General features: G+C 35.7%; 3 protein-coding genes across 5 annotated transcripts; 2 read left to right on the plus strand and 1 right to left on the minus strand.

Annotated features, from left to right (window-relative positions):
• Positions 1 to 644: 644 nt before the first annotated feature.
• LOC108343917 (phosphatidylinositol 4-kinase beta 1) lies at positions 645 to 16,890 on the plus strand. 3 transcript variants are annotated; one of them, XM_017582366.2, is made up of 16 exons: positions 645 to 2,691; positions 5,561 to 5,749; positions 5,883 to 5,931; positions 6,120 to 6,252; positions 6,350 to 6,839; positions 8,884 to 8,964; positions 9,040 to 9,159; positions 9,835 to 9,904; positions 10,856 to 10,953; positions 11,038 to 11,142; positions 14,144 to 14,197; positions 14,313 to 14,456; positions 14,572 to 14,625; positions 14,728 to 14,802; positions 15,887 to 15,970; positions 16,054 to 16,890. In XM_017582366.2, exons 1-16 carry the CDS (start codon positions 1,201 to 1,203, stop codon positions 16,153 to 16,155), a joined length of 3,339 nt encoding a protein of 1,112 aa, XP_017437855.1. In that variant the 5' UTR covers positions 645 to 1,200; the 3' UTR covers positions 16,156 to 16,890. The 3 variants fall into 3 exon arrangements, 2 of the variants coding, with proteins under 2 accessions (XP_017437855.1, XP_052731347.1); XR_008248037.1 differs by lacking the exons at positions 14,144 to 14,197; positions 14,313 to 14,456; positions 14,572 to 14,625; ... (1 more) ...; positions 15,887 to 15,970; positions 16,054 to 16,890 and having other exon boundaries at positions 9,864 to 9,904; positions 11,038 to 11,079; XM_052875387.1 differs by lacking the exons at positions 10,856 to 10,953; positions 11,038 to 11,142; positions 14,144 to 14,197; ... (3 more) ...; positions 15,887 to 15,970; positions 16,054 to 16,890 and having other exon boundaries at positions 9,766 to 9,904.
• A 1,237-nt stretch (positions 16,891 to 18,127) lies between these two features.
• LOC108344104 (NAC domain-containing protein 82) lies at positions 18,128 to 22,135 on the plus strand. The gene is made up of 4 exons (XM_017582572.2): positions 18,128 to 18,875; positions 19,180 to 19,457; positions 19,845 to 20,189; positions 21,471 to 22,135. Exons 1-4 carry the CDS (start codon positions 18,719 to 18,721, stop codon positions 21,678 to 21,680), a joined length of 990 nt encoding a protein of 329 aa, XP_017438061.1. The 5' UTR covers positions 18,128 to 18,718; the 3' UTR covers positions 21,681 to 22,135.
• A 554-nt stretch (positions 22,136 to 22,689) lies between these two features.
• LOC108344100 (BTB/POZ domain-containing protein At2g13690) lies at positions 22,690 to 25,128 on the minus strand. Its single transcript, XM_017582570.2, has 2 exons — positions 24,402 to 25,128; positions 22,690 to 23,811 (listed from the first exon to the last, which is right to left on the minus strand). The coding sequence occupies exons 1-2, from the start codon at positions 24,978 to 24,980 to the stop codon at positions 22,879 to 22,881; spliced, it is 1,512 nt and encodes a 503-aa protein (XP_017438059.1). The 5' UTR covers positions 24,981 to 25,128; the 3' UTR covers positions 22,690 to 22,878.
• Between the last annotated feature and the right edge of the window lie 1,875 nt (positions 25,129 to 27,003).

Genomic DNA, 27,003 nt, shown 5'->3' on the forward strand with positions numbered 1-27,003 from the left:
ATCTTACATAAGGTGAAAATGATACAAATTAATTCAAAGAATATAAAATAAAATTTGTTATATTAAAGAATGTGATCTTTTATTATAAATATATAATGTAAATATTTGGAATAAACTATTAAATACAGAAACTTTAATGTATTAGGTTCCAAATATAATTATTTAAAACATCATATTAATTTTTATATGCATATTAATGTTAGATTTTTTATTAAATAATATTAGTTTAAATTTTACATACTAAAAATATAAAAATATGAAACAATTTATATTACAATTTAATATAGGAAAAGATAAATATAATTTTTTGGTGACAATTTTTTGTAAAATAAAATTATTATATTAACTTATTTTTTTATATATGACAATGTAAATAATTTTTATTATTAATAAAAAGTATAAATACAATTAATGAATCATTTCTTTATAAATCATGAGGAATGTCATAAGTTCGAGATTTTTATAATTATAATTTTAATATTCTCATCACAATATTATAATAATAATAATAATAATAATAATAATAATAATAATAATAATAATAATAATAATAATAATAATAATAGTAATAATAATAATAATAATAGTTTTAATAATATAAAATAATGCCACGTTACGATGTTTTATTAGAGCAGAACCTCATTTTGTCGTCTATTCACTCTTGAAAAAGTAACGACGACCTCCACTGCAGCAGCGGTGTCACCGCAACAATCATCCAGAAAGCGCTGTCCTCGTTTGAAGAAGCTACGAAGATCCGCTGAGATATTGGATTCAATTCCACGCACTCGAACAATTATAGAATCGGGTTCACTTTCCATCGCAATTTCGGTATCTTTACTTCCTGCAATTCAAACTCCAGTGACAAATTCTGTTGTAACTCTTCGATGTTTCACCTGTAGCTTCAGTTTCCGGTGTATAGAAAATTGAAGGCTTTGCACTGATATTTTGTTCGCTTGACTGGTGCAAAGGCTTGTGCTCTGTATCTTGGTGTTCTGGTTTTGCACTAGTCATTCAAATTGCACAATTTGCTAGAGGGTAATATCGGTTTGTGAGTGGATTAGGGTTTTCACTAAGGTTTTAGGGATTTATAGGATTTATGTTTAAAAGGTAGCCAGTGACAGTAGCTTTAACTTGCTTTAGTTTGTTTTGAATTTGATCCAGTTGGAATTAGGGTGTTTCTTTGATGACAGTAGATTGAGGATGGTGAGGTTTTTAGGTTTGACTCTTGGTTACACAGAAGAACCCCGAGAAATAGCATCAAGATCGAATCTGACCAGTGAGTCTGGTGAAAATGGGTGGCTCATCAGGTTCTTTGACTCGGCGTTCTTTTGTGAGTGGATTGCTGTTAGCTACTTGTATAAGCATGATCACGCGGGGGTGCGTGATTATCTCTGCAATAGAATGTATACACTTCCGTTGCAAGGTGTTGAGAGTTATTTGTTCCAGATATGTTACATGATGATACACAAGCCTAGTCCATCCTTGGATAAATATGTGATAGATGTGTGCTCGAAGTCGCTTAAAATTGCTTTGAAGGTACATTGGTTCTTGTTGGCAGAGCTTGAGGACTCTGATGATAATGAAGGGATTAGTAGGATTCAGGAGAAGTGTCAGGTTGCTGCCACCTTGATGGGTGAGTGGCCACCTCTAATTAGGCCTCAAACTGAACCTCCAAGTCCTGGAGGGAAGAGCCAAGTTTTGAATAGGTTACTGTCATCAAAAAATCGCTTGTTGTCACTAACGTCCTCACCACCTGGTCAGAAATCTTTATCATTTTCACCTTCCTCAGGAAACAGTTTGCAAGAGGATGGGAAACCAGTGTCTCCTGACGAGAACAAGATATTTAAGAAGTTTATGCCAGGCCCTAAAGTTAGAGATGCGTTTCTTTTTAGGAAGTCAGTGGACAAAGAGGATGATGGTTCTGAAAAGGATGGTTTTTTCAAGAGGCTTTTGAGAGATAGCAAAGGTGATGATGAACTGGGCCAAAAAATTCGTGATGCATTTCTGTTTAGGAAGTCATCTGTGAAAGATGATGAAGAGTCTGAAAAAGATAATTTCTTTAAAAGGTTCTTAAGGGACAGTAGAGGTGATGATGAAGACTCAGAAAAGGATGGTTTCTTCCGAAGACTCTTGAGGGACAGTAGAAGTGAAGAAGAAGATGTAGCTTCAAGTTCAGATGGACTATTCAAGAGGTTGTTTCGTGATAGCAAGAATGATTCTGAGGACAGAGCACACACTAAAACAATAGAATATGAAGATAAAGAGGGGTTTTTTCGAAAGTTGTTCCGAGAGAAATCAGAAGATAGGAAGGACGGGAGTGATAGGAATGATACTAGAGAAGCTACTAATGCTGACGAGAAATATGCCAAACTTGCTGAAGAGGATGAAAAAGAAGGGTTTTTCCGGAAATTATTAAAGGATAAATTCGAGGACAAGAAGGATACAAATGATAAGATTGAAGAGGGTACTCCCAGTGTCGAGGAAGAAGAGTCTTCTGAGTTTTCCTTGTTCAAAAGATTATTTCGTGTGCACCCAGAAGATGCTAAAAGTAGTATGGCCAATGCTAACATCAATAGTGGTGGTTTAGTTGAAAGTAGTCCAGGTACTGATAATTTTTTTCGTAAGTTGTTCAGAGATCGTGACCGTTCAATTGAAGATTCAGAGCTATTGGGTCCAAAAAGACAGAAAGAGGTCTGTTGAATATTTGTTTATCATTTGATTTAAATTTTTTGAGGAAATTAATATAAAGCAGAAAAGTATGAATGGAACCCGTATATAAAGATTCCTAATTATTTTGTTTTATTAATAAAAGTTGCTTAGGCTCTGTCATTTGTTGATAGAAAGTCTGTTTTACATTGTTCATTTGGACTCAGACATTACTTAAATTTTGTATTGACATCTTTATTAGCTTCATTACTGGAGTCAAACCCCTTTACTTTGGAAAATTGACAATTTCCTTGTTTCCATATTTGTTTCTGTTAACTCTTTTTATATACAATGTGAGCTCGTATGAAATTACTATAATGTTGAAACCTATTAATTTTTCATATTTTGGCCCTTCAATGTTTAAATCGTATCCCTCTTTGAACTTCCGTATAGTTGCAGAGAGAATTTTGAGAGAAAGCTAAAAGAAAATCTATCAAAGTTCTTTATTTTATTGAATCAGCTGCATTGAGTAGCTACAGAAAGGTATTTTATACATGCTAACGGACTAGTGACAATTGTTCTGTAACTAACTCTAACAATGACAGTTGGAACTGTAGCTAACCCTAACTACCAACAGTTGGAACTGCAACTAACTCTGACTAACTACTTACCATTTTGGAACTGTAATTAACTCTATCTAAATAGTGACAGTTGTCAGTAGACAGTTATATTATAATAAAGAGTAATATATATTCATACACCCCAAGCTCAAGGTGGTTGACAAGAGGAAAGCCAATAACACCTTGAGTTTGCATTAACAACAAAAGGCGTGACAGAGAAAGGGGCTTGGTGAGAAGATTACCTAGCTGATCTTTATGAAGGATGTGCATGACAGGAAGTTCTTTGGCAAGAACTTATGATAAATGCTTGTATCAAAAGAAAGAATAAGAAAAATTAAAATGTGTAATCGATAGAGGGGAAGTTTGTTAGGAAAATTATATAGTTTTGTGTGGGAGGTTTTAGGCTTCTTGAAATGCTTGAGACTAATTCAGCTGGGAACTGTTTCTGAGTGAGGAGTTCTTTAAGATCAATAGAGGCATTCTTGTTTCTCTGGTTACGGTTTCTAGATCCAAATTTGATCCCAGTTCCATCAATGGGTATTAGAGCTACGATCTAGGAGCTATGTGGATGTTGCACAAGGGTAAAAGAAAGAACATAATGGAGGGATGAGTTGAAAATTTTGAAAAAATTGTGGAAGAGAACCAACAAACCATATCAGCAAGATTTTAAACGCAAGAATCACGTCTACTGAGGTTTAAATTAATGTTGGAAAAATTGTGGGGGTTGTGGATAAAGCATTCTCAAAATAAGATGAATTAACAGCAGATTCAAGTGGAAGAGATAAATGGCAGAAACTTGATGTTCCAATATTTTTGGAGAAAAAATGGGTTTTGGTGGCTAACAAGATGGTTGCACTTGGTAAGAAGATGGAAGCAGTTATGGTGGCATTAGAGGTCGATGTGTTAAGGTGATCTAGGTTGGGAAGAATTCAAGGTGTCATTACTGGAGAGGTTTCTACCTGCATCTATGAGTAATCCCTTCCAGTCTTCTTAGCATTGAAGCAAGGTAATTTGGGGCAAGAGTATGTTACTAGGTTTGAGAAATATGTTGGTTCTTTTGAAGGTTTCAGAGAACAACATTTTATATGAATTGTTATGAAAGGGCTGAAAGAAGATGTGGGAGTAGAATTGAAGTTGTATGAACCTCATACATTATTGGAAGCTACAAACAAATCAAGGAGAATTGAAGAAATGAATTGGATAGTACATAATAGGAGTCAGGTTCAAGAAGGAAGCAATGGATCTTTTCGAACATACCATGTTCAAGATTTGTAAGAAAGAATGGTTAACTGGTGCACACAAGAATTATGAGGCAAGTACTGTTGCATTGCATCTCAAGCCTCCGTTAATAATAAGATTTTCCTAATATTGTTAAAGGAAGGAATCCATAATGGAGGCTGACTCAAGCGGAAGTGCAAGAAAAAGTTAGAAAAGAGAAATATTTGTGTTGTGATGAAAAATTTGGCCCTAATCATGTGTGCAAGAATAAAAAATTTGATGATGTTAGGAGGGGAGGAGGAGGGAGCAGGGATGTCTGTTGAGGAGATGATAGAAGTAGTTGATGAAGCAACGAAGCTAAGTTAGCATTGCACAACATGGTGGGTTTCACCACCAAGAAGTCTCTTAAGTTGTGGGGCCAGCTGAGGTATTGTAAGGTGATCAACATAAGCTTTAGGAATGCCTCATACTCCATGCTAAATTCAACTAATATATTTTTATGAGATGGTAAGGTTGTTGTTAGATATTTAATAAAGTCATTCACGAGCCTTACCTAACAACATAAGCTTTTTAGAGACTTGGACCTATACATGATAATAGATCCTCTATGATCGAATGGCTAGAAAGTTCAATCCATGCTGCAGTTGTTCTTCAAATTAAAAACTGATTTTCAGCACATTTATGCTGCAGTTAATTACTTTTGCTTGTGGGGGTGTAATAGAGATGTAGTAAAGCCATTGGTGAGCTTGTTCCAAATAATTTAAGTTTAAGCTTTTATCAGAGTTCATCTTTGAGGGATAAGACAAACTTTTGTTGTAAAATGAATTTAAATAAACAATGGTAGGATTGTATAAACATGATATATTGCATGGCATTAGAAATGGTCCATATTTGTGAATTCTCTAATTATAGTCGTAGGTTCAAGGAAAGGAGTATTGCTATATTATCAATGCATTATTAAATTTATTTTTATTTTCTCCTTTGTGTTTCATTAGTCTTTAATCTATGAAAAAGGATAATTTCTAATATATCACTTTGTTATGCCTCTTCTGGGGGTTATCCTATTATTTTGGCAGAAGAAACCTGGATCCCCAACGCAGCAAAGTGAAAAATCAAGTGCAAAGCCACCATTACCAATTAGTCCATCTCAGTTTCGGAAAGGGGCATACCATGACTCATTGGAGTTTGTGCAGTCATTATGTGATACGTCGTATGGGTTAGTGGATATATTTCCACTTGAAGATCGCAAGAGTGCTCTTCGTGAGGTTATTTCTATACATTTTTCCTGGATGCTTTCTCAGTCTAGTTAACATAGTTAAAGACAGATCACAGAAATATGTTTGTATTCTATTAAAGTTTCCTTTTCTGTCTCATTATTTGTTATTCTTATATTTTTAGGCACTTGTAGAAATCAATCTACATGTAGTGAAGGTTCAGAACACTGGAGGTACTTCTTCCCCATTATTATATATATTATTTGAATGATGTTTATTGATGATAATGGATTCATGTATGCTTTTGTATGTTTCAAAGAGTTGGTCTGAATTTTTGTGCTGCATTTTTAATTGCTTATGCTAAGTAAATTTCATTTATCTCCCTGCTTCTGTATGAATCTTGCTTATTTTATGTTTTTAGGTGTTTGTTTTCCATTGGGAAAGGGCATGTATCGTGTGCTTAATATACCTGAAGATGAAGCTGTTCTCTTGAATTCTAGGGAGAAGGCACCTTTCCTGATCTGTGTAGAGGTTTTGAGATGTGAAATGCCAAGGTATTACATGGATAGTACTCCTCAACATTGTGAAGAATAATAGTAAAGTGAAAGCTTACTTATGACGTGTTTCATTCCCTACAATTGTTTGGTATAGTAACTCTAAGGAGGCATCCAGTTCTCAAAAACTTTCTCAAGGGGGAATTCCTTTGGCAAATGGAGATGCGCTCTTGCAAAGACCACCCCCCTGGGCTTATCCATTACGGACAGCACAAGAGGTTTATCGCAATAGCAATGATAGGATGTCCAGTTCAACTGCTCACGCAATTGACCAGGCAATGACTCATGTATCTGAGGCAAAAATCAAATTTGTTAGTGTGAATATTTCCACAGAAACACAGTTAAATGGTCAGCCAGAGAAAATTGAAGTGGTTGATCTACATGGTGGCAATCAGCATTCTGCTTCAATTCATACAAATGGTGTGTATGACGAGGCTGCAGCAGGACTTGGCAGTAATTTGGAATGGGTACGTGTAGTGTTGACTGCTGATCCTGGGGTTAGATTGGAAGATATTGAGGAGCAAGCACCTCCCCGGAGGAAAGAACATCGCCGTGTTCCAAGTACGGTGGCAATAGAGGAAGTAAAGGTCAGCTAGAGTGCTTTCACGGTGTTATTATTGTTGCTATTGACATTACTTTTATCTAAACTTCTACTAATCTGGTTGAGTCTTAATTTGTTAGAGAAAGTCAGCCACATCTCCTTAAGAAATTACTTATCATATATCTGGTGATCTGGTTCCTCAACGCACTTCAACCTATGATGAAAGGAATTAATATTGTTTAATTTCTACTTTTCATCAGTGGGGGTCAATAAGTGAATCAGGACTGGTTGTAAAAGTGGACTGTGTGCTTTGGAGTACCCAAATTCATTTTCTTTTTTTTCCTCCTTTACAAGTAGATATCCAGTGATCATTCTTTCTTTACCAATCTTCCTATTTTTTATAGTCTTCTTTTATATTCCCTTGACAACCATGCTGCCTGTGTGTCTTACTCTCTTCATTAAGAAACTGTTATGAATCCTGTCCGACGATGTTTTACTGCTTTCTAAATTATGTACTTCCTTGGAACTCAGATATAAGTAAAAATAACTAATTTTACACTAATTAAGAAAGTCAGTTAAATAATGTAATTTTAATTGTCTTGACTTGATTAAAGAGTCGTTGAAAATACAATCACAATCAAATGCAGGATGTTTTAGGGATGATATCATTAAATATGATGAAATTAATTATTTTTTCTTATATTTAAGTTCATCATATGTGACAATTTTTTTGCTTATATTTTAGTCCAAAATTGTATTGTTTAACAAGTAGCAGTTGAAATTTCCTACTGCTTAGAAAATAGACTTAAGCATTATTTCTGATCACTACTACTCTTCTTTATCGAAACTCTTTTAGCTGGCACTTAAATTTGTAAACTATCAAATTCTAGTTGTGAATATTGTTAAGATTGAAACTGTTTGATATGATTATATTGGTGTCCATATGCAAAATTATTAACTCAGATGTTAAGTTGTACATGTGTAGTTTCTATGAACTATGAAGAGTTCTTGTTCTAAAATTGTTGCTCCATCAAGTTGTTGGAGCAGCATAAGGTTATCTGTTTAAATGCATGCGGATTAAGTCTGCTTGTTGGTCTATTAGATGCTCCAAGTATTGTGCATTTGCATGTACTAGTTACTTGGGTGTTTTGTGGATAATTTCTAATGTTATACAAGTAATAGTATAATAGCAATCCAGAATATAATTGCTCTTATGTCTTATTACTGTTAATGAAAGTATTTTTAGAAAAATATTGACTTAAATTCACTTTTGATCCCTGTAGGTTCATGAATGTGTAATTTTGGTCTTTACATAAACTTTTATTTGCAACTTTGGTCTTCTAGTTTTCCAAAACTAAGCAATTTTGGTCATTGTTAATATATCATTCAATTGTTACCGAAAATGTTAATGCATTTCTCAGTATGATATGTATTAAAGTTTGTTGTAAAATCTTAAATGTTATGGAAATGAGTAATTGACACTAGTATGATTTACATACATGTTATGTTATGTCAACAATTAAATAACTTATTAACAGTGGATCAAAATTGTTTTTATTTTGGAAATCTGGATGACCAAATCTGCAATTCAATTTTTAAAGGGACAAGTATTGCATATTCACAAAACCATAGGGATTAAAAGTGGATTTAAAAAGAAGATATTCTGTAATGTATGGCGTAAATAAGATATAGCTTTATCAAGAACTTACAATATTAAATTATAGAATATGCAGGACATAGGGTGGTAACATAAACTAGTGATGCGTGTTATTAAAACAATCCATTTTAGTGAATGATTTTGCCTTTAAAACCCTGTCATGTACTATAAACAAATGTTGGTTGGGCTTGTGGATTGTACCTTACCAGTTCTTTCTTTTTTTATCTCTTTGTTAATTAATTTGTTTGACGTTCACTGCTCTGTTACAAATTATTTTCAAGCATTGTGATTACAATGAGAGGAAACAAATAACCATTTCGGAAAATGGACTTATAACTATTACATTTCATCTTTCCCTTGTTGTAATTATGCATCAAGAGTTCTTTAATTGCTAGACTTTTGTTTTTACTGTCAACGTTTGAACCTTTGGTAGGCTGCGGCAGCAAAAGGGGAAGCACCTCTTGGACTTCCTTTGAAAGGTGCTGGTCAAGATTCATCTGATGCACAACCAAGGGTGAGCCATAATTATTGAATTTTACTTAACCTCATGAATGTGTAGTTGTCATATATAACATGATTCCTCCAACAGGCTAATGGAATCACTCCCAAAGCCAGCGATGCCTTGTCTGGTGAACTTTGGGAGGCAAAGAAGGATAGGATATGCAAGGCTTCCATATATGCGAAGTTACCTGGTTGGGACTTGCGATCTGTAAGTGCCAAGTTTCAAACAAATTAATTTGCTCTATAATTTTGGAAACTCATGAAGATATGTACTGGATATTATGCTTAACAGGAAAAAGGAACCAACTGAAGGATCTTTTGAACAATTTATTTTACTATAATAGGAAGTCACACCATTTGTTAAATTGTGTTAATTTCCTTAATAAAATTTATGGTTGAAATATTGATTTGTAATCAACATCATGTTCATAAATGTGCTCGGTTATGAATGTTGAGTTGTTATAGATCATACTTTTTCTTAGTTTAGATTCAGTCCTTTGGCTCATGGACATAAAATATATTGTAGTCAAATTATTTACAATTTTTTTGCAATCACACTTGATAATTTGTGCTTTCAAAAAGCGCTTGAAATATCCATGAAGCAACAATCTGAAATTTTCCACTTGCCTGGTGGAAAATGTCACAGATTTTAGGATTGAAGGCTTAAGACTGCTAAGAAAAAGGGTGGGCTCTGAATATTTTCTGCATACTGCTAGTAATAAAATTGTTCCTTGATTTGTTGTCTTTTATTACTAGTATTTATAAGCATGGCTGGCTTTTCATCCGTATTAATTATTTATTTTTTCTGTTTCAGAATTCGTGCTTTACTTTATATTACAAATTTTTTGAGCACGATGGCACAATTTTCCTTTTTTTCACATAGGTTATTGTTAAGAGTGGTGATGATTGCAGGCAGGAGCATCTGGCTGTTCAACTTATTTCTCACTTCTATGGTAGGTGCTCTTTCGGAACCTTTTTTTTCCACCCTTATGTACATAATTTAATCGTTCTTTTCCTGCTGATGTTCATTATGTTGCAAAAATGTTTTTCAGTTGTTTTATCTTTTCTTGTTTCCCCCAATGATGAGTATAAATGAGATTATCAGTAAAGGATTAAAATGTATGTCTAAATGGAACAATTAAGGTAAAAAAGAAAATAAGGCTGACTTTCCTTTTTTAGTAGAACATTGGTTTATACTTTGCCTGTGCCTGCTTTGAAATTAGATTAAGTAGGATCTGAATGACACGAAAGAGTTATTTTGTGAGAACCAGAAAGTTTACTATTGTTTTACATTTATTAGATACGCACCTTTACCAAGGCTGGTCAAAAACATGAATGAACTGAACTGAACTAAACCTAGCCTTAAATATAGTTTTTTTTAAAAGACTGGTTCTTTTTTAATACATTTCTTTTAACTCAAAATAAATACGGCTATTGTTTTATACATGATTTGGTGAACTTAAACAAAAATTCCCGTTCAAGTTATTGTATTTTCTTTTTTTTGCCTGCTTCCCTGAATTTAAATGAAGCCTTTAATCTTATCAGAACATGTTCTAGTAACTATTCCTTAGAAATTTCATTCTCATTCATTTTCTAAGTCATGTAAGGTTCTCTTATAATAATGATGTTATCCATAATCTCAGTATAAATTCTGCCTTGGAAGCGTGATTCTAGAATTGATAAATCTACTTGTTTGCAGTTTCTTATGCAGTAGCTGTTAGTGGAAGTCTGTACTATAGCATGATCTAAACAGCTAGTTGGATTACATGCATCTAACAGCTGTTGATGATACATATTGGATCATATTTTCATTATGTTCTGAATTGTTATGTGAGTTTAAACCATTATGTGAACTGTTAACTGTGTCTTACATGTTGCTTAAAATCATTGCGTTTTGATGCCAGATATTTTCCAAGAAGCTGGTCTACCCCTCTGGCTGCGACCATATGAAGTTCTGTGTACGTCTTCTTACACAGCTATTATTGAAACAATTCCAGATACGGTAATTCTCTGCTCACACAATTTAAATGTATTGAAATATCCAAATTTTCTCCCTTTTTATTAAAAAAATATTTCTGCTTTCTAGGCTTCTCTACACTCTATCAAAAGTAGATATCCCAACATCTCAAGCTTACGTGAATTCTTCAGTGCTAAGTATCAAGAAAATTCTCCCAGTTTTAAACTTGCCCAGGTAATTTAGAGATGCAGATGCACTGAGTCATTGTAGACTGAACTTGTTGATCTTATTGTAGACTAAGGTTGTGGCTTCTTTTTCCACTAGTACATATTGTTTTACTTTCTTTGTCCTCACCCTTGATCATTTGTTAATACTCTGATTTCACATTTTGTTATATAAACATCAACTATGGTAGCACTATTTTTGGTTTAACTTTCATGTGATGAAAAGATATGAACGAAAATTATTCTGTTGGGAGAAGTGCTGGCAACACAGTCTCTTTCTAACAGATTTTCTCCTCTTAGGAGTTTCATGTGAATGTGACTAATCTAGGAATGGAAACCACCAAAATGGAGTGGGATCCACATGAATTTCACCACCCAATAAAAAATTGTCAGAAAGAGTGTTAAAAAATGTATTGCCAGCATTTGTCGGTTGCTTGTTTGTTACTTTTTCTCAGGTGGATTTATTGGCATACTTTATGTGTTACATTTCTTTCTTTGCAACAAATCTTTATTTAAACAAAATAAAGAGAGTTCTGACACTGTGTAAATAAAAATGCTTTGTCGAAAAATTTATTTAAGTTCCTTTACATTCAAGATGACATCTGTTAACACTGAAGGAAAGAAAAAGTATTACGGACAGTGTTAGGACATGGAGGGTTTATGAAAGGAGAAAGAAAGTAGAGAAATAAGGAAGAATACTTAACTGCTGAACAGTTAAGAGGGGTGGGAAAAGGTCTATATAAAGGACCTCTTTTATTGTTTTCAGTTAGACAGTTATGATTCTTGAGTGTGTAGACCGGTTCAGAACCTGGTGAAGGAGGTTAAGCTCCTGGTATCCCATTGTATTCTTGATTCTTTTGCTGTGAATACCATACAATTCTTTACCCAATTCTTGCTTTGAGATTACTGAAGTGTGTTAGTGAGTGAGATAGTTAGGATTCTTACCCAGATTCCTAACAAAGTAGTCCGACCTGCCGAATCTGTGCGGGTGAGAGCAAGAACGGTGGAGGGAAGAATGAACGTCGTTGAGGGACGAATGGAGCATATTGAGATGGCCGTAGACGGGTTGAAGGCGGAATTAGCGGCGAATCGTCAAGACTCGATAGCGATGCGCAAAGATATCCAAGAACTTATGCGGTTGATGGGTGCGCGCACCAAACACGCCGATGAGAACTCCGACGGAAGCCAGAGTTCAGTCAACGACAATCGGAGGGATCGGCGCGACGAAGCAGAGGGGGAGAGAGATGGGGAGCGATCAGAGAACCTACCCAATTAGAGGCGAAGAGTGGAATTACCCACCTTTGAAGGACCCGACCCTCTGAACTGGATCAACCGAGTCGAAAAGTTCTTTGAATTACAGAAGGTGGCGGAGGCGGAGAAGATAGAATTGGCCCATATTAGCATGGAGGTAAGCGTCGGTTATTAGTTTAAGTTTTGGAAGGATAAAGCGAGCGACCGATCGTGGGAAGGGCTTAAGGAGGCGTTGCTGATCAGGTTTGACAGTCGCCATCGAGGTAGGATTTTTGAAAGAATGGCGGCGATAAGGCAAACGGGCACCGTGGAGGATTATGTATGGGATTTCGAAGCATTGGCCGGACAAACGAAGGCTTTTTCAGACGACCAATTACTGGGATATTTTCTGGCAGGACTGAGAGAGGAGTTGCAGTGCCAAATACGGCCACACAATCCGCGAAATTTGATGGCGGCAGTGAAAATCGCGCGGGATGTCGAAGAGGCGCTACGCGGGTTAGGTCTGAGCGGTTGGACAGCACCCAAGAATACCCAATCTTGGGGTCGAACGACAGGAGGAGGGGCGGCGATGGTGAAAACCGAACCCATTAGGAGTAACCCAGGAAGAACGGCCCCAATTGAGAGCGTTGGATTAGTGAGACGAGACAGCGCGACAGGGAGTAGTTCGGCGAGAGGAGGAAGCCCCGTGGGAAGTGGTAGTAGAGGAAGGAACTCGCGAAACCTTCCCTACCCAAAATTTCTGAAACGAAGGGAAGAAGGGAGGTGTTTTAGATGTGGGGGGCCCTTAGCCCTAGGCACCAATGCCCTGAGAGGAGTTTACGGGTAGTGTTATTAGCGGAAGATGAAGATGGGGATGTAGAAGAGGAGGAGGTCGAAGCGGAGCCACAACGAATGGAGCTATCGACTTTTTCGGCCAGCGGATTTGTAGATGGAGGGGCCATCTTGCAGGCCAACCAAGGTATTGGATAGAAGGATCCAACAGCAAGGGGAGGCGGGTTCTAGTTGAATGGCAAGCAGGAGGGGCGGATAGTGCAACTTGGGAAGACAAGATAACAAGGCAAGAGCATTTTCCAGAGTTCAACCTTGGGGACAAGGTGGATCTTCAAGGGGGGAGTAATGTTAGGACATGAAGGGTTTATGAAAGGAGAAAGAAAGTAGAGAAATAAGGAAGAATACTTAACTGCTGAACAGTTAAGGGGGGCGGGAAAAGGTCTATATAAAGGACCTCTTTTATTGTTTTCAGTTAGACAGTTATGATTCTTGAGTGTGTAGACCGGTTCAAAACCTGGTGAAGGAGGTTAAGCTCCTGGTATCCCATTGTATTCTTGATTCTTTTGCTGTGAATACCATACAATTCTTTACCCAATTCTTGCTTTGAGATTACTGAAGTGTGTGAGTGAGTGAGATAGTTAGGATTCTTACCCAGATTCCTAACAGACAGTCTACAGGTTTTTAGCTATAGGGAACATTAGTTAAGCAACGGGTTTCTTTTAGGTTTAACAACCATGGACCTTTTTCTGAGATGTACTAGAGCTTATTTTACTTTCCCTCTGTATTTGTTCTTTAATCTGGCATAACTGTTTACAGCCATTTGTTTTAATGTTTAAATTTTTAGGGATTATTATTTTTTAAAGTTGTTTGTTTAATAAATTTGCTAATGTTAACGTGCATGATGAAGAATACCTTGTTTTTATGTTTAAAATGGAGATGATTTCATTTTTGTTATTCTGTTTTATTCTGATAATTTTGCTTTCTTTCAGAGAAACTTTGTTGAAAGTATGGCAGGATATTCCCTGGTGTGCTACTTTCTGCAGGTTTGAAAGTTCTTAGTAACTGATGTTGAGTGACAATTTGAATGATAACACTATACTGTTGATTGTTATTGGATTTTTTTGTTCTTAATTCTCTTTTTTATTTCTTGTCATCCAGGTGAAGGATAGACATAATGGGAACCTCCTATTGGATGAAGAAGGTCATATCATACATATTGATTTTGGCTTCATGCTCTCCAATTCACCTGGTGGTGTTAACTTTGAAAGTGCACCTTTCAAACTAACTCGGGAACTTCTTGAGGTAAAACTGAGTTTGTTTACTTTCTATTATACTCCCCACATGCAAATGTCCATTTGATTATATATTATATTTCTCTCTACAATGATCACAAGTTCACAACAATGGATTGTGCTAGGTTATGGATTCTGATGCTGAGGGTGTTCCAAGTGAATTCTTTGATTACTTTAAGGTGCTGACGAAAACTCCTTCTGATTTTTATTTGAGAGATTGTAGATGACATGCTATTGTTAGCTCTAATTTTTTATATGTTGCTTTGTCCTTTACATTTTAGGTTTTATGCATTCAAGGCTTCCTTACTTGCCGCAAGCATGCAGAGCGCATCATTCTTCTTGTTGAGATGTTGCAGGTAACATGAATATTAGCTCCTCCTGTGGTTCAATGGTCATATAATTTATAGTCTGCCTTTGTTCTGTTTGGTTGTGATTTTACTTCCAGCTTCCCCGAACAAGACAATAGGTTACTTAGATAATGCTTTCTCAAACAACCGCACAACTGTGCTGACTGAAAATATCTCACTATATGATGGCAACCTGTGGTCTTGTTAGAAAGAATAAGGCAATCGATCTTCATTATTTTTATCTCAGCCTATCAAACAAATAGGTACCACCAATTAAATAACAAGCTAACTCTCTAATCGCTGACAGATGACCTTTTAAATACTGCAGTCCTTCCTGTTGTGTAGGCTTGTAGCTTATGGTGTTTTTGGACAAGTTAATACTCACATCCTATGCAAAAGAGCAATTGGCTAACATGATTTCTGCTATGAATTTTGTTAATTACAGTTAAGTTAGGTAAAACCTGGAGTATAGTGAGAGACCACTGGGACAATGAAATGCTCAAGGATCTCTTCATACTCACTGGACGACTTTAATATGCAAAATTGAAACAATGAATAAAATTCATTTCTGTGGGAATAAGAAGAGTCAAAAGAAATATTCATTTCTGCCACATTTTGTTGTCATTTGGTATGGAGTTGGTGGATGACCGGTATCTACCATACTGTTGGCCTACTGAAATACAGTAGTTGTTATAGGCAATGGGCAGGGGATGGAAAATGAGAAAGACTGTTCTTGAACATGGCTTTGGAATTAAGGTTGTATGTCTTGATAATGCTGTTCCAAATTGAACTAAGGCAGGAACAAACCTCCTTTCTTGCTATACTTTACATAAAAGAGTGGTTACATTTTTTTCTTTCTCAATGATGTTTGATCGTAAACTTTTAGACTGGTTCATCTAGGAAGATGACCTCATGATTCTCTTATATCAAGTGATAAGATTTGTCTTTGTTCTCAACTAGACATGTAATACTAAGTGCCTCTTACCTCACTTTTTTCTGTTTTTGACTCTGTGGATCAAGAAATACTCTCCTGACTTCTATTCGTGTTGGATTTCCTCTGAATCTCTCTTATTTTTGTTAATGTTGGAATCAGGATTCTGGTTTCCCATGTTTTAAAGGTGGTGCCCGGACAATACAGAACCTACGAAAGCGATTCCATCTCGGTTTAACTGAAGAGGTTTCAATATTAGTAATGATACCTACTCAAATGTAAAATGTTTTTGGGTGTGATTATTAAGAGGGTTATTATCTTTTTGGCAGCAATGTGTCTCCTTGGTGCTGTCACTCATCAGCAGTAGCCTGGATGCTTGGAGGACCCGGCAGTATGATTATTATCAGAGGGTTTTGAATGGAATATTATGAGATACTTTGTGATGGTGATCACTTGCTTTCCTCTTACGCCAACCCTTGTAATTAATTAGCTAAAGAGGAAGGTTGGTTCACTGTAAAATGGCTTTAAAGTTTTCAACAGAGGGAAGAATTAATAGCTGGGAACCTGAAGCCTCCTTTCCCCCACGAAGATCTTAACTCGTCAAAAACATAGTGTACCAGGCTATATTTACTGGAGCTGGGTCTTTTTTATTTCATTTCCTTCGTATCATATGAAGCTCTGCTGCTTGGAGAAGTTGCATTAGCCTCCTAAATGCAGAGGGACAGTGCAGAGTGTACAGTGATTTGAGCGGTACAGACCACATTTAAAATGAGTGTTGAAATGGTTGTTGGGTAAACTGAAAGTGTGTTAAAAGTGTTAAACGGATACTGACCTAATATAATTTGAATGACCTTGTGGAGGAAATGGTGGACAGGCCTCAGTGTATGTGTAAGCGATCTGCGCTGTAATTTTTCCTGATCTCCTTCTCAGATGGTCAATGGAGTCTGTCTTCTCAGAGTTGATTACGTGACCATTAAAAATTGTGATCCAGATTCTTTAAAGATGATTGATTGTATTATGTCCTTTGGTGAAATTTGTCTCACCTTAATATCAATCGTATAAAAGTTTGGTGGCATTGTATCTAGATCTGTACAGGTACGCACCCAAAACAAGGGGACTTTTGAATATCTTATTACAAATTTAATTTCAGCAAGTGGTCTTAATTGGAAATTATTATCAGAATTATTCTGCTTATCAACATATCATGTGATACAGGCTTAAATCTTGTTTGTCAAGCTTCTATTAATAAGAATTCTACTTAATTAGGTTCTCATCGTTAAATAAAATTGATTCTTATACGAGGAAAAGAAGGTCAAATTTACATCCCTTAAAAGTTGCTTTTAAGAGACTAGTGCAATGAAAATAGGTACTTAGATAAAGAAGATATTAAATAATTTTTTTAGTATTAAAATGCTAACCATCGCTGTCTCATTCTTGATATTATCGTGTTAAAACCAAGCATTTAAAGAAACAAATATATTCATTCCGTTTTTATATTTTTCATGCATCAATTGATTTCTTTGAATTTTTGCCATTGTGATTTCATGAAAAATAATAATAGAACGTAAAACTTCTGATCCAAGTCTTGTGTAGTATCCACCAAAATTCAGTAAAATTGTATCTTACGTTGTGAATGAAAATCCTCTTAATAAACATTTATCAGAAAAAATAAATAAATGCAAAATGGCCCAAATTTATGCAATAAATTAATATCGATTTATATATATTAGTATATAAAAGAATCTTAGATGGGATAATTATTATAAAAATACGTCAAAGTACTCAAGTTAGAATAACTTGTAAAAAAGAGATAATATCCCATTATTATTAAATACAAATAAATTCATATTGTATTTTTTATTAATTTTAATTAAATATAATGTCAGTTTAAAATTTCAATTACATAATTCTATGTATTAATTGCTTTTAAAACCCCCATCTTCAATCATTTTTAGTTTACTAACATGAATTATTAGATTAAAAAAATACGGACATACTTCAAGTTCAGACCATGTTTTCTTGATACGTGTCTTTTTCTTAATTTTAAACAGTATTACTTTAATTTTTGCAAAGAAATATACAGAAACTTTTACTCATTAGAAAACTATTATTCATTATACTCTAACAAAAGTTATGAGTGTCAAAAAAAATTTCGTCTCAAGAAACTGAGAAAAATGTAAATAATCTAAGATATAAAAAAAAATTCTTTATAAATATTTATACGAAAAAAAAGGAAATATGATAATTTTATTCAAAATTTGAAACAAATTTATTTATAAATAAAATTCTTTTACATTTGACACTTGAAAAATTATTTACAATTATACATTTATTAATTTAATTTTTATTACAAGTTTTTTCTTATTGGTTAAAAAAAAATTGCTGGGCCAGGAGTCCAGAACCTTCACCGTGTTCCAGACGCGGTTGCTATGCTACTCCACTCCACCCTCTCTAGTAACACTCCCTCACTTTCCTTGCAATTCTAATTTTCAAAGACCAAACACACATAGAGAGAGAGAGAGAGAGAGTCGTAGCTCAATTCCTTACAAAAGCTCACCCTTCTCACTCAGCCCCAAATCCTATCGCAACTTCAATTTTCTTCTTCCTCTCTCTCTTCTCTCTTCCTCACATACTCATCCGAGCTTCGTCGCTCGTTCCTCTCTCGAATCGATCTATTTTCCTTTTAGGGTTTCACCGCGCCGATGTCTGTTTACCTCGAAATTGGAGTGTCTTCATCCATCGTCGGCCACCGCTCCTGCTTCACTAACCGTGCAAGGCTTCGCTGTTCCTCGAGGATCCGCTTTCGCCACTGGACTTGACACATCTCTAGCACTTAGGGTTTTCTTTTCTTTTCCTTCCTTCCACACGTCGTTCCTGAAATACTAGTAATCGTTGTTCGCGCACGAGGTTTCCATTCAAATTTTAAAAGTAAACTACAATAATAAAAAAAAAAACAAAAACGAAAGTGTTGTGTGGTGTTTTATTTTCGATTCGATGGCTGTATCGAGATTGAAACCGGGGTTTCGGTTCCACCCCTCGGGTGTCGAGTTGGTTGTGTACTTTCTGAAAAGGAAAGTGATGGGGAAAAAGTTCTTTGGTGGTGCCATTGCTGAACTTGACATTTACAAATATGCTCCATGGGATCTCCCAGGTACATACCCCAATTTAGCTTAGTTGTGTCATCATCAATTAGATTTTTTTTTCCTAAACAGTTAAGGGTAAAAAAAAATGAAATGAATAAACTCAAATCAAATTTCTCACTTCGGAAATTTGGAGAAAACAGAGACTCTGTGAAAGCTAAGTGGATAAGTTGATTCTAGCTTTTATAGAACAAGTTTAATTAATTTCGATTTCTTTTTAATTGGTAAATGATTGTGGAGGAGCTTATTCAATCCGGACTATTGTCTGTGTCGTTTTGTTTGCTTGGGGTTAATTTTTGGTGGATTGTTTTTCAGCTAAGTCTTGTCTAAGAACTGGGGAATTGGAATGGTACTTCTTCTGCCCACTGGAGAAGAAATATGGCAGTGGGAGTAGGATCAAGCGCGCTACTGAAATTGGGTACTGGAAAGCTACTGGGAGGGATAGAAGTGTTCAGTACAATAATAAAACGGTGGGGATGATTAGAACACTGATATTTCACAAGGGTAAATCGCCTAAAGGTGAACGAACTAATTGGGTTATGCATGAGCATAGGCTTGAAGATAAGGACCTTGCTGGCAAAGGAATTGCACAGGTATCCTTTTACAGCTTGATTATTATGTACTGTTAAAATGTTTTTATAAAAGAGCTCTATTACAGTTTATTGTTAACTGTTTGATATATGGAAGTTTATAGAAATTGTGCCTTTGATTGTGATCGAACGTAACATAAGGATGTATGGTATCATTCTTGCTACTGTTGGTATCTTTGAATGCTCTAATTTAGGGTGGCTGGCTGCCACCGACTGTGTTGCTGTTGCATTCATTGTTTTGCCTTGTACCTGTTGAGAGATTTTTTGTCTATTTCTATATAACTTAGTTTGGTGCCCTTCACACATTCTTAAACTTAGTTGCTGATTTTTACATCGTGTTATCCTTCTGAATGTATTTTAATTTGTTCTCCTGGTGTATTTTTGTGATAGAATTCCTATGTAGTCTGCAAGGTATTTGAAAAGGAAGGTCTTGGTCCCAGGAATGGGGCGCAATATGCAAGGCCATTTAATGAGGAAGAGTGGAGCGATGAAGAACTGGAAATCCCTTGTACTGCTTCAACTGCACCAGTTCCCATCTTGCCTATGACATCCGATGCTTCTGTCCCGAAGGACAATTCCGTCCCTGCTAGTGGATGTACATCATGTCTATCAAGATCAATGCCTTTACCTGGAACCGCGGATCCTTCTGATCCAAATGATCAAGTTGTTAACAATGATGATGAAGATATTTTACGGATGAATGATATTTCTGAAGATGGTGACAAATTGTTTGAGGTTTGGTATTTATTTCTTGTTTGTGTTCTTTTGGGAAATGCTGGAAGCCTATAATGTTTCTTTTGCTGTGTGATGTTTCAGCACTTCCTATTTTCTGTAGTGTTTATAACCGTATCTTTCCCCTTGTATTGCCTCCATAATTCCTTTTCACTTTATCAATTGATTGTGGTATATGGGCTTATGCTAGATATCTGTGGAAAGTGAATATATTTTTGTTACCCTGGATATGTTGTATTAGACATACACTCTGGTTTGCTTTCTGTGCACACACCATTCTTTTTAGTATTATAATCTGTTTTTTACTCTTATCAGAAGTTATATTTTAAAGGATTTAAGGCCCATATGCTAAATACCGTAGCTGTCTATCTAGTTGTTCTGCTTTTTGAGCCAAGTGTCATCAAAGAATCTTGTGGGCTTCTCCCCCTGCTCCTCTTAATTGTTTTAAAATGCCTTCTTCAATCTCCTGGTATCTGTGGTTAGTTCATGAAAGAAAGTCAGTTAAATGAAAATAGTTTTTAGCTTTTAAAGAAGTCAAATTGAGGTTTTTTGAAAATAGAGTGCATCGGTTCATTTTAGTTTATGCGAGAATTTTAATTTATTTTCTTATCTTTGAAGTAGTAGTTATGGAGAAGTTTCTCAAAATGTAGCAATACTATATATGGAATTTCTTCTATGTCGGATAGCATATTGAGTAGCTTTTGCAGATTTTTTTGTGTGGAATCATGATAACAATGAGATTTGAAACTTTATCCTTCCACTAGCCTAATTCAGTGTTTGTGATAGGATTTTTGGTGACAAGAAACCCAGATTACCCTCTGGTTTGAACCACACGGCAAAAACACACACTCAACACGCGTAAACTGCAAATGATTCTTTATTGTTGGAAAACACTCAACACAAGAACAACCAAGGAAGCAATTCTTCCTCCCTCTACTCTTATTGCAGACAAAACTCCCTCTACTCTTATTACAGACAAAACTCCCTTTACTCTTAATACAGACAAAACGTCTCCCCAAAAGACACTTATTTACCCTTATATACTGGGTACAAAAACAACTAACAACAAACTAAACAAACTAACACCCTCCCAACTGACCAACAACCTTTCTCTACCCTCTAACCGTTTATGTCGTGTTTTTTGTCCCTTTTTTCCTAACATAGACCCTTAGGACCCTATCAGTTTGTTTATCTGAATTTTAAGCCTATCTATGCACTTTGTCTTGTAATATGCTTGTGTGTGCTCATTTCTTGATGCTGATTTTTTTTCTTGTGGGATAACAGAAACCTGATAATGATCAAGAAAACATTGCTGGGGGTGTACCACCTTTAGCCGAATTATTCGTGGGCTTGGATGCCTACTTGGATGCTTATCATGCTGCTATATCCTCTGGCCAGAATGCTGAATTTAGCACAAACGGAATGGTTACTACAGATGATGTCTGGAGCTTGGACTTCATAGAGTTATCTGATCTAGACATCTCATTGGTCTAGCCGAATACACAACCTTGAAGTTAATATACGCAATAAAGGGGTTGTTTTGGCGATGACTTATAACTGACCTTTGGCAACTAGCCAGATGGCTATTTAAACAATTGTTTTAGATTTAAATATCTTCTTGGTTTCCTATGTATGGACTAAGTTTGAGTTTGATCTTTCAAATTTTAAAGTAATTTTTTGTCCTCTAATTTGAAGATAGTCTGTTTTTGGTCCTTTATCATCAACTATACCATCATAGATTGGGGACCAAAAGTATTCTATTTATAAATTAGTAGAAAAAGAAATCAATTTCAAGTTTGATTGATCAAATGCGAACATGATCCCAATTTAAGGGTATCAGATATTTTTAAATAAGGCTATTCTGTGGTTTGAACTTTGACACTCAAGTCCTGAGTGATTGTTTGTATTTGTGTATATTTCATTTTATAATTTCTTTCTCATGATTGAAATTGTTTATTTCACTGTTCATTTCTGAAATTTGTTATCGTGATATATTCGAGATGGACACTAAATTCCGATGGTCTTGCTATCTGCCCTTGGTTAAGGATCGTCTGAAGGATCCCTTGGTTAGATATGCGGATGCGAACTAATGCCCAAGTCGATCAGATGAAAAACTGTTGGGAATTTGTTATTAAATAATCCGAAATAGCTATTATAATCGTGTTTGGAAAGATTTCAAGGATTTTGCCGTCAAGAAGTTCTTTTTCTAGCTCCAGATTGCTCCTTCTTAAAGGTAAAATGCGACATTCGCCCTCTCCATCCCCATTTCTCATAACTAGTCTCAGCAAATGGTTAGGTACATATGTTATAAAATAGCTAAGTTATGAAAAACAATATCTAGCCACAGCCCTTGGATTCAATGAAGGTTGAGATTCTCGGCAATCGCGGTTTCGGAGGAAGATCGATTTCCAATTCTGTCCGCAAAATCTATCCTTATTCCATTTACACCCAACTGGACTCAATCACGTCGAAAAACATGGGAAGCGATCCTAGGAGATAGATAGAGTAGAAGCCTTCAGGTTTTAATTCACCGTAGTCAACAAATAACAAAGGGGAAAACATCTAGAAAACCTGATGCCAGTCAGTTGCGAGGATGATGATCCTATTTAACTACGTTATTCAGTTCAAATAAATTAGAATATCTCACTTAATTCCAACTCTACACACTATAAAAGACAAATCACGATACCATCTATCTTGATTCAACAGCCTCAGAGCTTCTTAAGAAAGATCTACGCCACCAAATTTGGAATGCCTTGCCCATATTTGGGCACTCAGTGCCATGTCTTGAAAAATGCCGAAACCATTCCATAAACAGCACATACTGCTGCTTTAAAGGTAAAGTAAGTAGTGTCTGCCCCATAGCCTCTTCCAAGGCCTTCATATCAAGCCCTTTTTTGCATCTTTGAAGCCAACCAAAGTCCAACAGCATAGGTCCAAACCATGCTTGGAGAAGCCCTGATCTAGCCTCCAAAGGGCATTGCAGTTTTCTCGTACCCATAGCAACAAATAGGATTGCCGAGACTCTACTGAGCTCATATCTTATCATAGGGGAGGTAACGTCATGCATTTTAAGAAGCTTTTCCTGACGTGCCCATACATCCACAAAGTCCTCTGCCACTTGCCCATCCAGCATAATTTCAAGCAACCAGTTAATGTTATCAACCTGTCTTGAGATTCGTTCAATCAGAGGCTTGCTCGTGTCTTTTGTAATCAACCTTTCAGGACGCATGGTATCTGATGCCTCTTCAAAGAGACTGATAAGTGAACTCAAACACGAGTCACAAACAGTAAATAGATCCTCCTTGCTAAGGTCAAGATGGTTCTTCTCATACACAGAACTTTTGCAGAGAAGACCCTTGACTAGTGACTTCATTTCAGTTCTGGCATTTGCATCCTCAGAAGTGGTGATAGACCGAACAAGTTGTTGTGCAACGTTTGGCCGGAAATCTACTGAGTCGTGCAAGTACAGTCTTCCCAAAATGTCTCTTGTTGTTGCATCATCGAACTCAAATCTTGTGAAAAGGCTCCTCAGTTTCTCTTCTTCCTCCTCAGTCCAAGGAACCGCCTCAAGGTACTTTAAACAACACCGAACGCCCTTAGTGAACATAATTCCTGCCGAAACCTAGTAATATATATCAGTCAACCTCAGCCAAAGATTAAGTGCTAGTTTCTATGCACGTTAAATCATCCCAACTAATATTCACAACCATTCATATATTTGATTCCATACAATGAAACTGATTCTAGACTTCAAATTCATTTTGTAATTAAAAGAATATTAGATAGCTTTTGCACTAAAATGTTTATACTAAGTTTTATGGTTAACATGCATTTAGACTAAAAACTTCAAACATTTAACATGGAAAACTTTATTGCCAGTTTTTTCAGAAACAGGACGATTCTTTAATTCTACTCCAACTTGATAAGACTCCGGTGTTGGTAAAATTTCTTCTCCAAACCAATTATATTCTCAAATCTTGAAGTCGAGAACAATGATAAAACTAAAACAACCCCTCTATCCACTCTTTACAGGTTTTGTCATACATACGTTGGTCGATAGTTCCAAATATTTTTCCTGTTATAAAAGATTTCTACTTAACTTCATGCCACTCTATGAATCAACGGCCGCGACAAAATGAGTAATTTTGTCAGACGAAAAACTTGCGAATGTAAGTAAAATGAACAGAGATCAAAAGGTGAAGAAATAGGAACCTCTAAAATGTCAATGGAGCGAAAAACGCCAACGTTGATGAGCTTCTTGGTGATGCAATCATCATCTTCAAACATAAGCTCGATGGTGTCACTGAACACACCCAAGTTCTCCACCTCCATCGTCGCTCCACCCCCACCTCTCTTGCAATCCGCTATCAAACCCGCAAACACCTCCGAGTTCGCTTCAAGAACCTCTGAGTCCACCTCCATCACCATGCTCCCCCCGTTCTTCCCTCGCAGCTTTAGCTTCACGTCCAGCGCCGCGGCATCCGCCACCGGCGGCGGGGAGGGAGCTCGAAAGCTAGGGGATCGGAGTTGCGACACGGAGGGGGTGGGATCCGAGTCAATGGGAGAGACTCTTCCCGGCGACAAGATCCGGCGCGGGTCGATCCGACCCACGATGGGGAACCCAGATTTGGCGCTCTGAGGAGAGTTAGGGACCGAAACGCTGCTTTTGGGAAAGGGTTGCGCTTTGTGAGGCGATTTGGAGATTGAAGTGAGTTCGGGACTAGAGGGAGGGATTGCGAACGAGCAGCACCACGCTCGCCGGCGAGGCTTCCGGCGTGACCACCCTTTCATTGGGCAAGTCACCGGTTAGAGAGAGAGAGTAAGAGAGAGGATGAAGTTGTATTGTGTTTCTTCTCGACAATGGCGATGCTTTATTATTGGACTGTTATTTTAGTTTGTGTTTGGGTGAAGAAAACGAGGATAACTTGTTTCTCTTTTTCGACTTGACCTTTGCATTAATACAAGTTTTGGGTTTTAAGTTTTTCCTTGTTTGTGTTGTGGCATTTTTCATTTTCTTATTATCTCACATGTCTTCTTCTGCTCTATACGTACACTCTACCGTTGCACTATTACAGAATCTTTTTTCCTAAATTTTTGCTATGACTACCTTTTTTTGCCATCACATATTAGTAAGAAACAGAATAATGGGTAATTTCGTTGAGGTTGGTTTTTACGGTCTGTAAAGTTGGTTAAGAGAAGGTGTTTAAGGATTATATTGTGGATTAAGATGTGATAAATGGTTGTGGAAAGGTAGTTGGGAAGATTAAGAGGAAAAAAAGGAAGTGGGGCCTATTATGATTGCTTTTGCATTTGCATTTGCATTTGAGTGATAACAAAGTGACAAGAGAATAAGTGATGATGGAAATAGCATCATTTTGGGAAAATGTTAAAAGGGTTTGTGAGTGGCAGATGTCAAGGCATCCAACAGCATAAAGCCATAGACAAGCAGCACCAACCATGGAACCTGCCAAATTCCCATTTGTATTAGTCAACAACCAAATAAGAAGGAAACTAATCATTTCATCCTCAAATTTTCAATATAATCATTTGGGTTTTTCTCTGGGTAATTACCATTATTATAATGTTGAATTTTGTCACAATTTTAGTTTTCATGTTTCTCACATTTTTTATTTTAACCAATTCTTTTGTTCGGCTAAAAATAATATATATATATATATATATATATATGAAACATTTTATTTTTACCATTACATTCAAAAAAATCTATTTTAGTATTTATAAAAAACACTTATAGATTTGTGGTTTATTTAAGTTATCAATTACTTTTAAGGATTAAAAGGGAGATAAGATAGAAATACAGTTAATTTTAAGAATAAAATAAAATATAATATTAAATATAAAAACAAATTAGACATTAATTGATTGGAATAAAATAAGAAATAATGCTAAATATAAAAATAAATTAGACATTAATTGATTGGTTGTCATGTATAAATTAGTCCTAGATAAAGTCATTAAGGCTACATTTACATTAAAAGATTTGGGAGTGAGTGAGTGGATCGATTTGAGAAGATTTAAGGGTGAATTAATGATTATTTATTTAAGTGAATTTTGAGGATTTGAGAAGATTTAAGGGTGAATTAATGATTGTTTATTTAAGTGAATTTTGAGGTAAGTGAGAGTCAATTTTGAAGTAAAGTTTGTGATAATTAGTGTAGAATTTGATTAATGTGACATTATAAATTATTTAATAATGTTATATTTAATTGTAAAAATATTTATAAAGAGAAAAAAAATTAAAATTAATTTTTAAAATGTAAAAAAAATGTTATTTAAAGGATACAAAGGGATATAAAATATATACACTAGCAAATCTCTCTATATATTGGCATAAATTTATCCTAATAAAATATTTAATAAATATTTAATAAATATTTACATTTTTTAATGACACGAAAAAATCAATTCAAATAATATGTAATAGTAAAATAGTGGTTGTAGTAATTCAAACTTCATATTAAATTTAAATTGAACAAAACTAAACTATGATTATTTGAGTGTTTGAAGAAATAAATCTGCTGGTTAACTCTTCATTTGCAGTGTCATTCGATTCTCACATAAACCAGACATGTCTAAGTTTGAATCGGAAGTTGCAGAAGGTAAGAGATACATATGGGATATGCTCTCCAAACCAAGAAAGTGGAAAGTTTTCTTCAATCCTCCCTCCTCGATTACGCCGAACAACACACCATCAATCTCGTCCAAATCGACCCCTCTTCACCCTTAGAACAACAAGGTCCCTTCCACTGCATCATCCACAAACATCACACTCCACAATTGAACAAACACCTCC

The sequence above is a fragment of the Vigna angularis genome, chromosome 1 (genome assembly GCF_016808095.1).
Source record: "Vigna angularis cultivar LongXiaoDou No.4 chromosome 1, ASM1680809v1, whole genome shotgun sequence".
Classification (NCBI taxonomy): domain Eukaryota; kingdom Viridiplantae; phylum Streptophyta; class Magnoliopsida; order Fabales; family Fabaceae; genus Vigna; species Vigna angularis.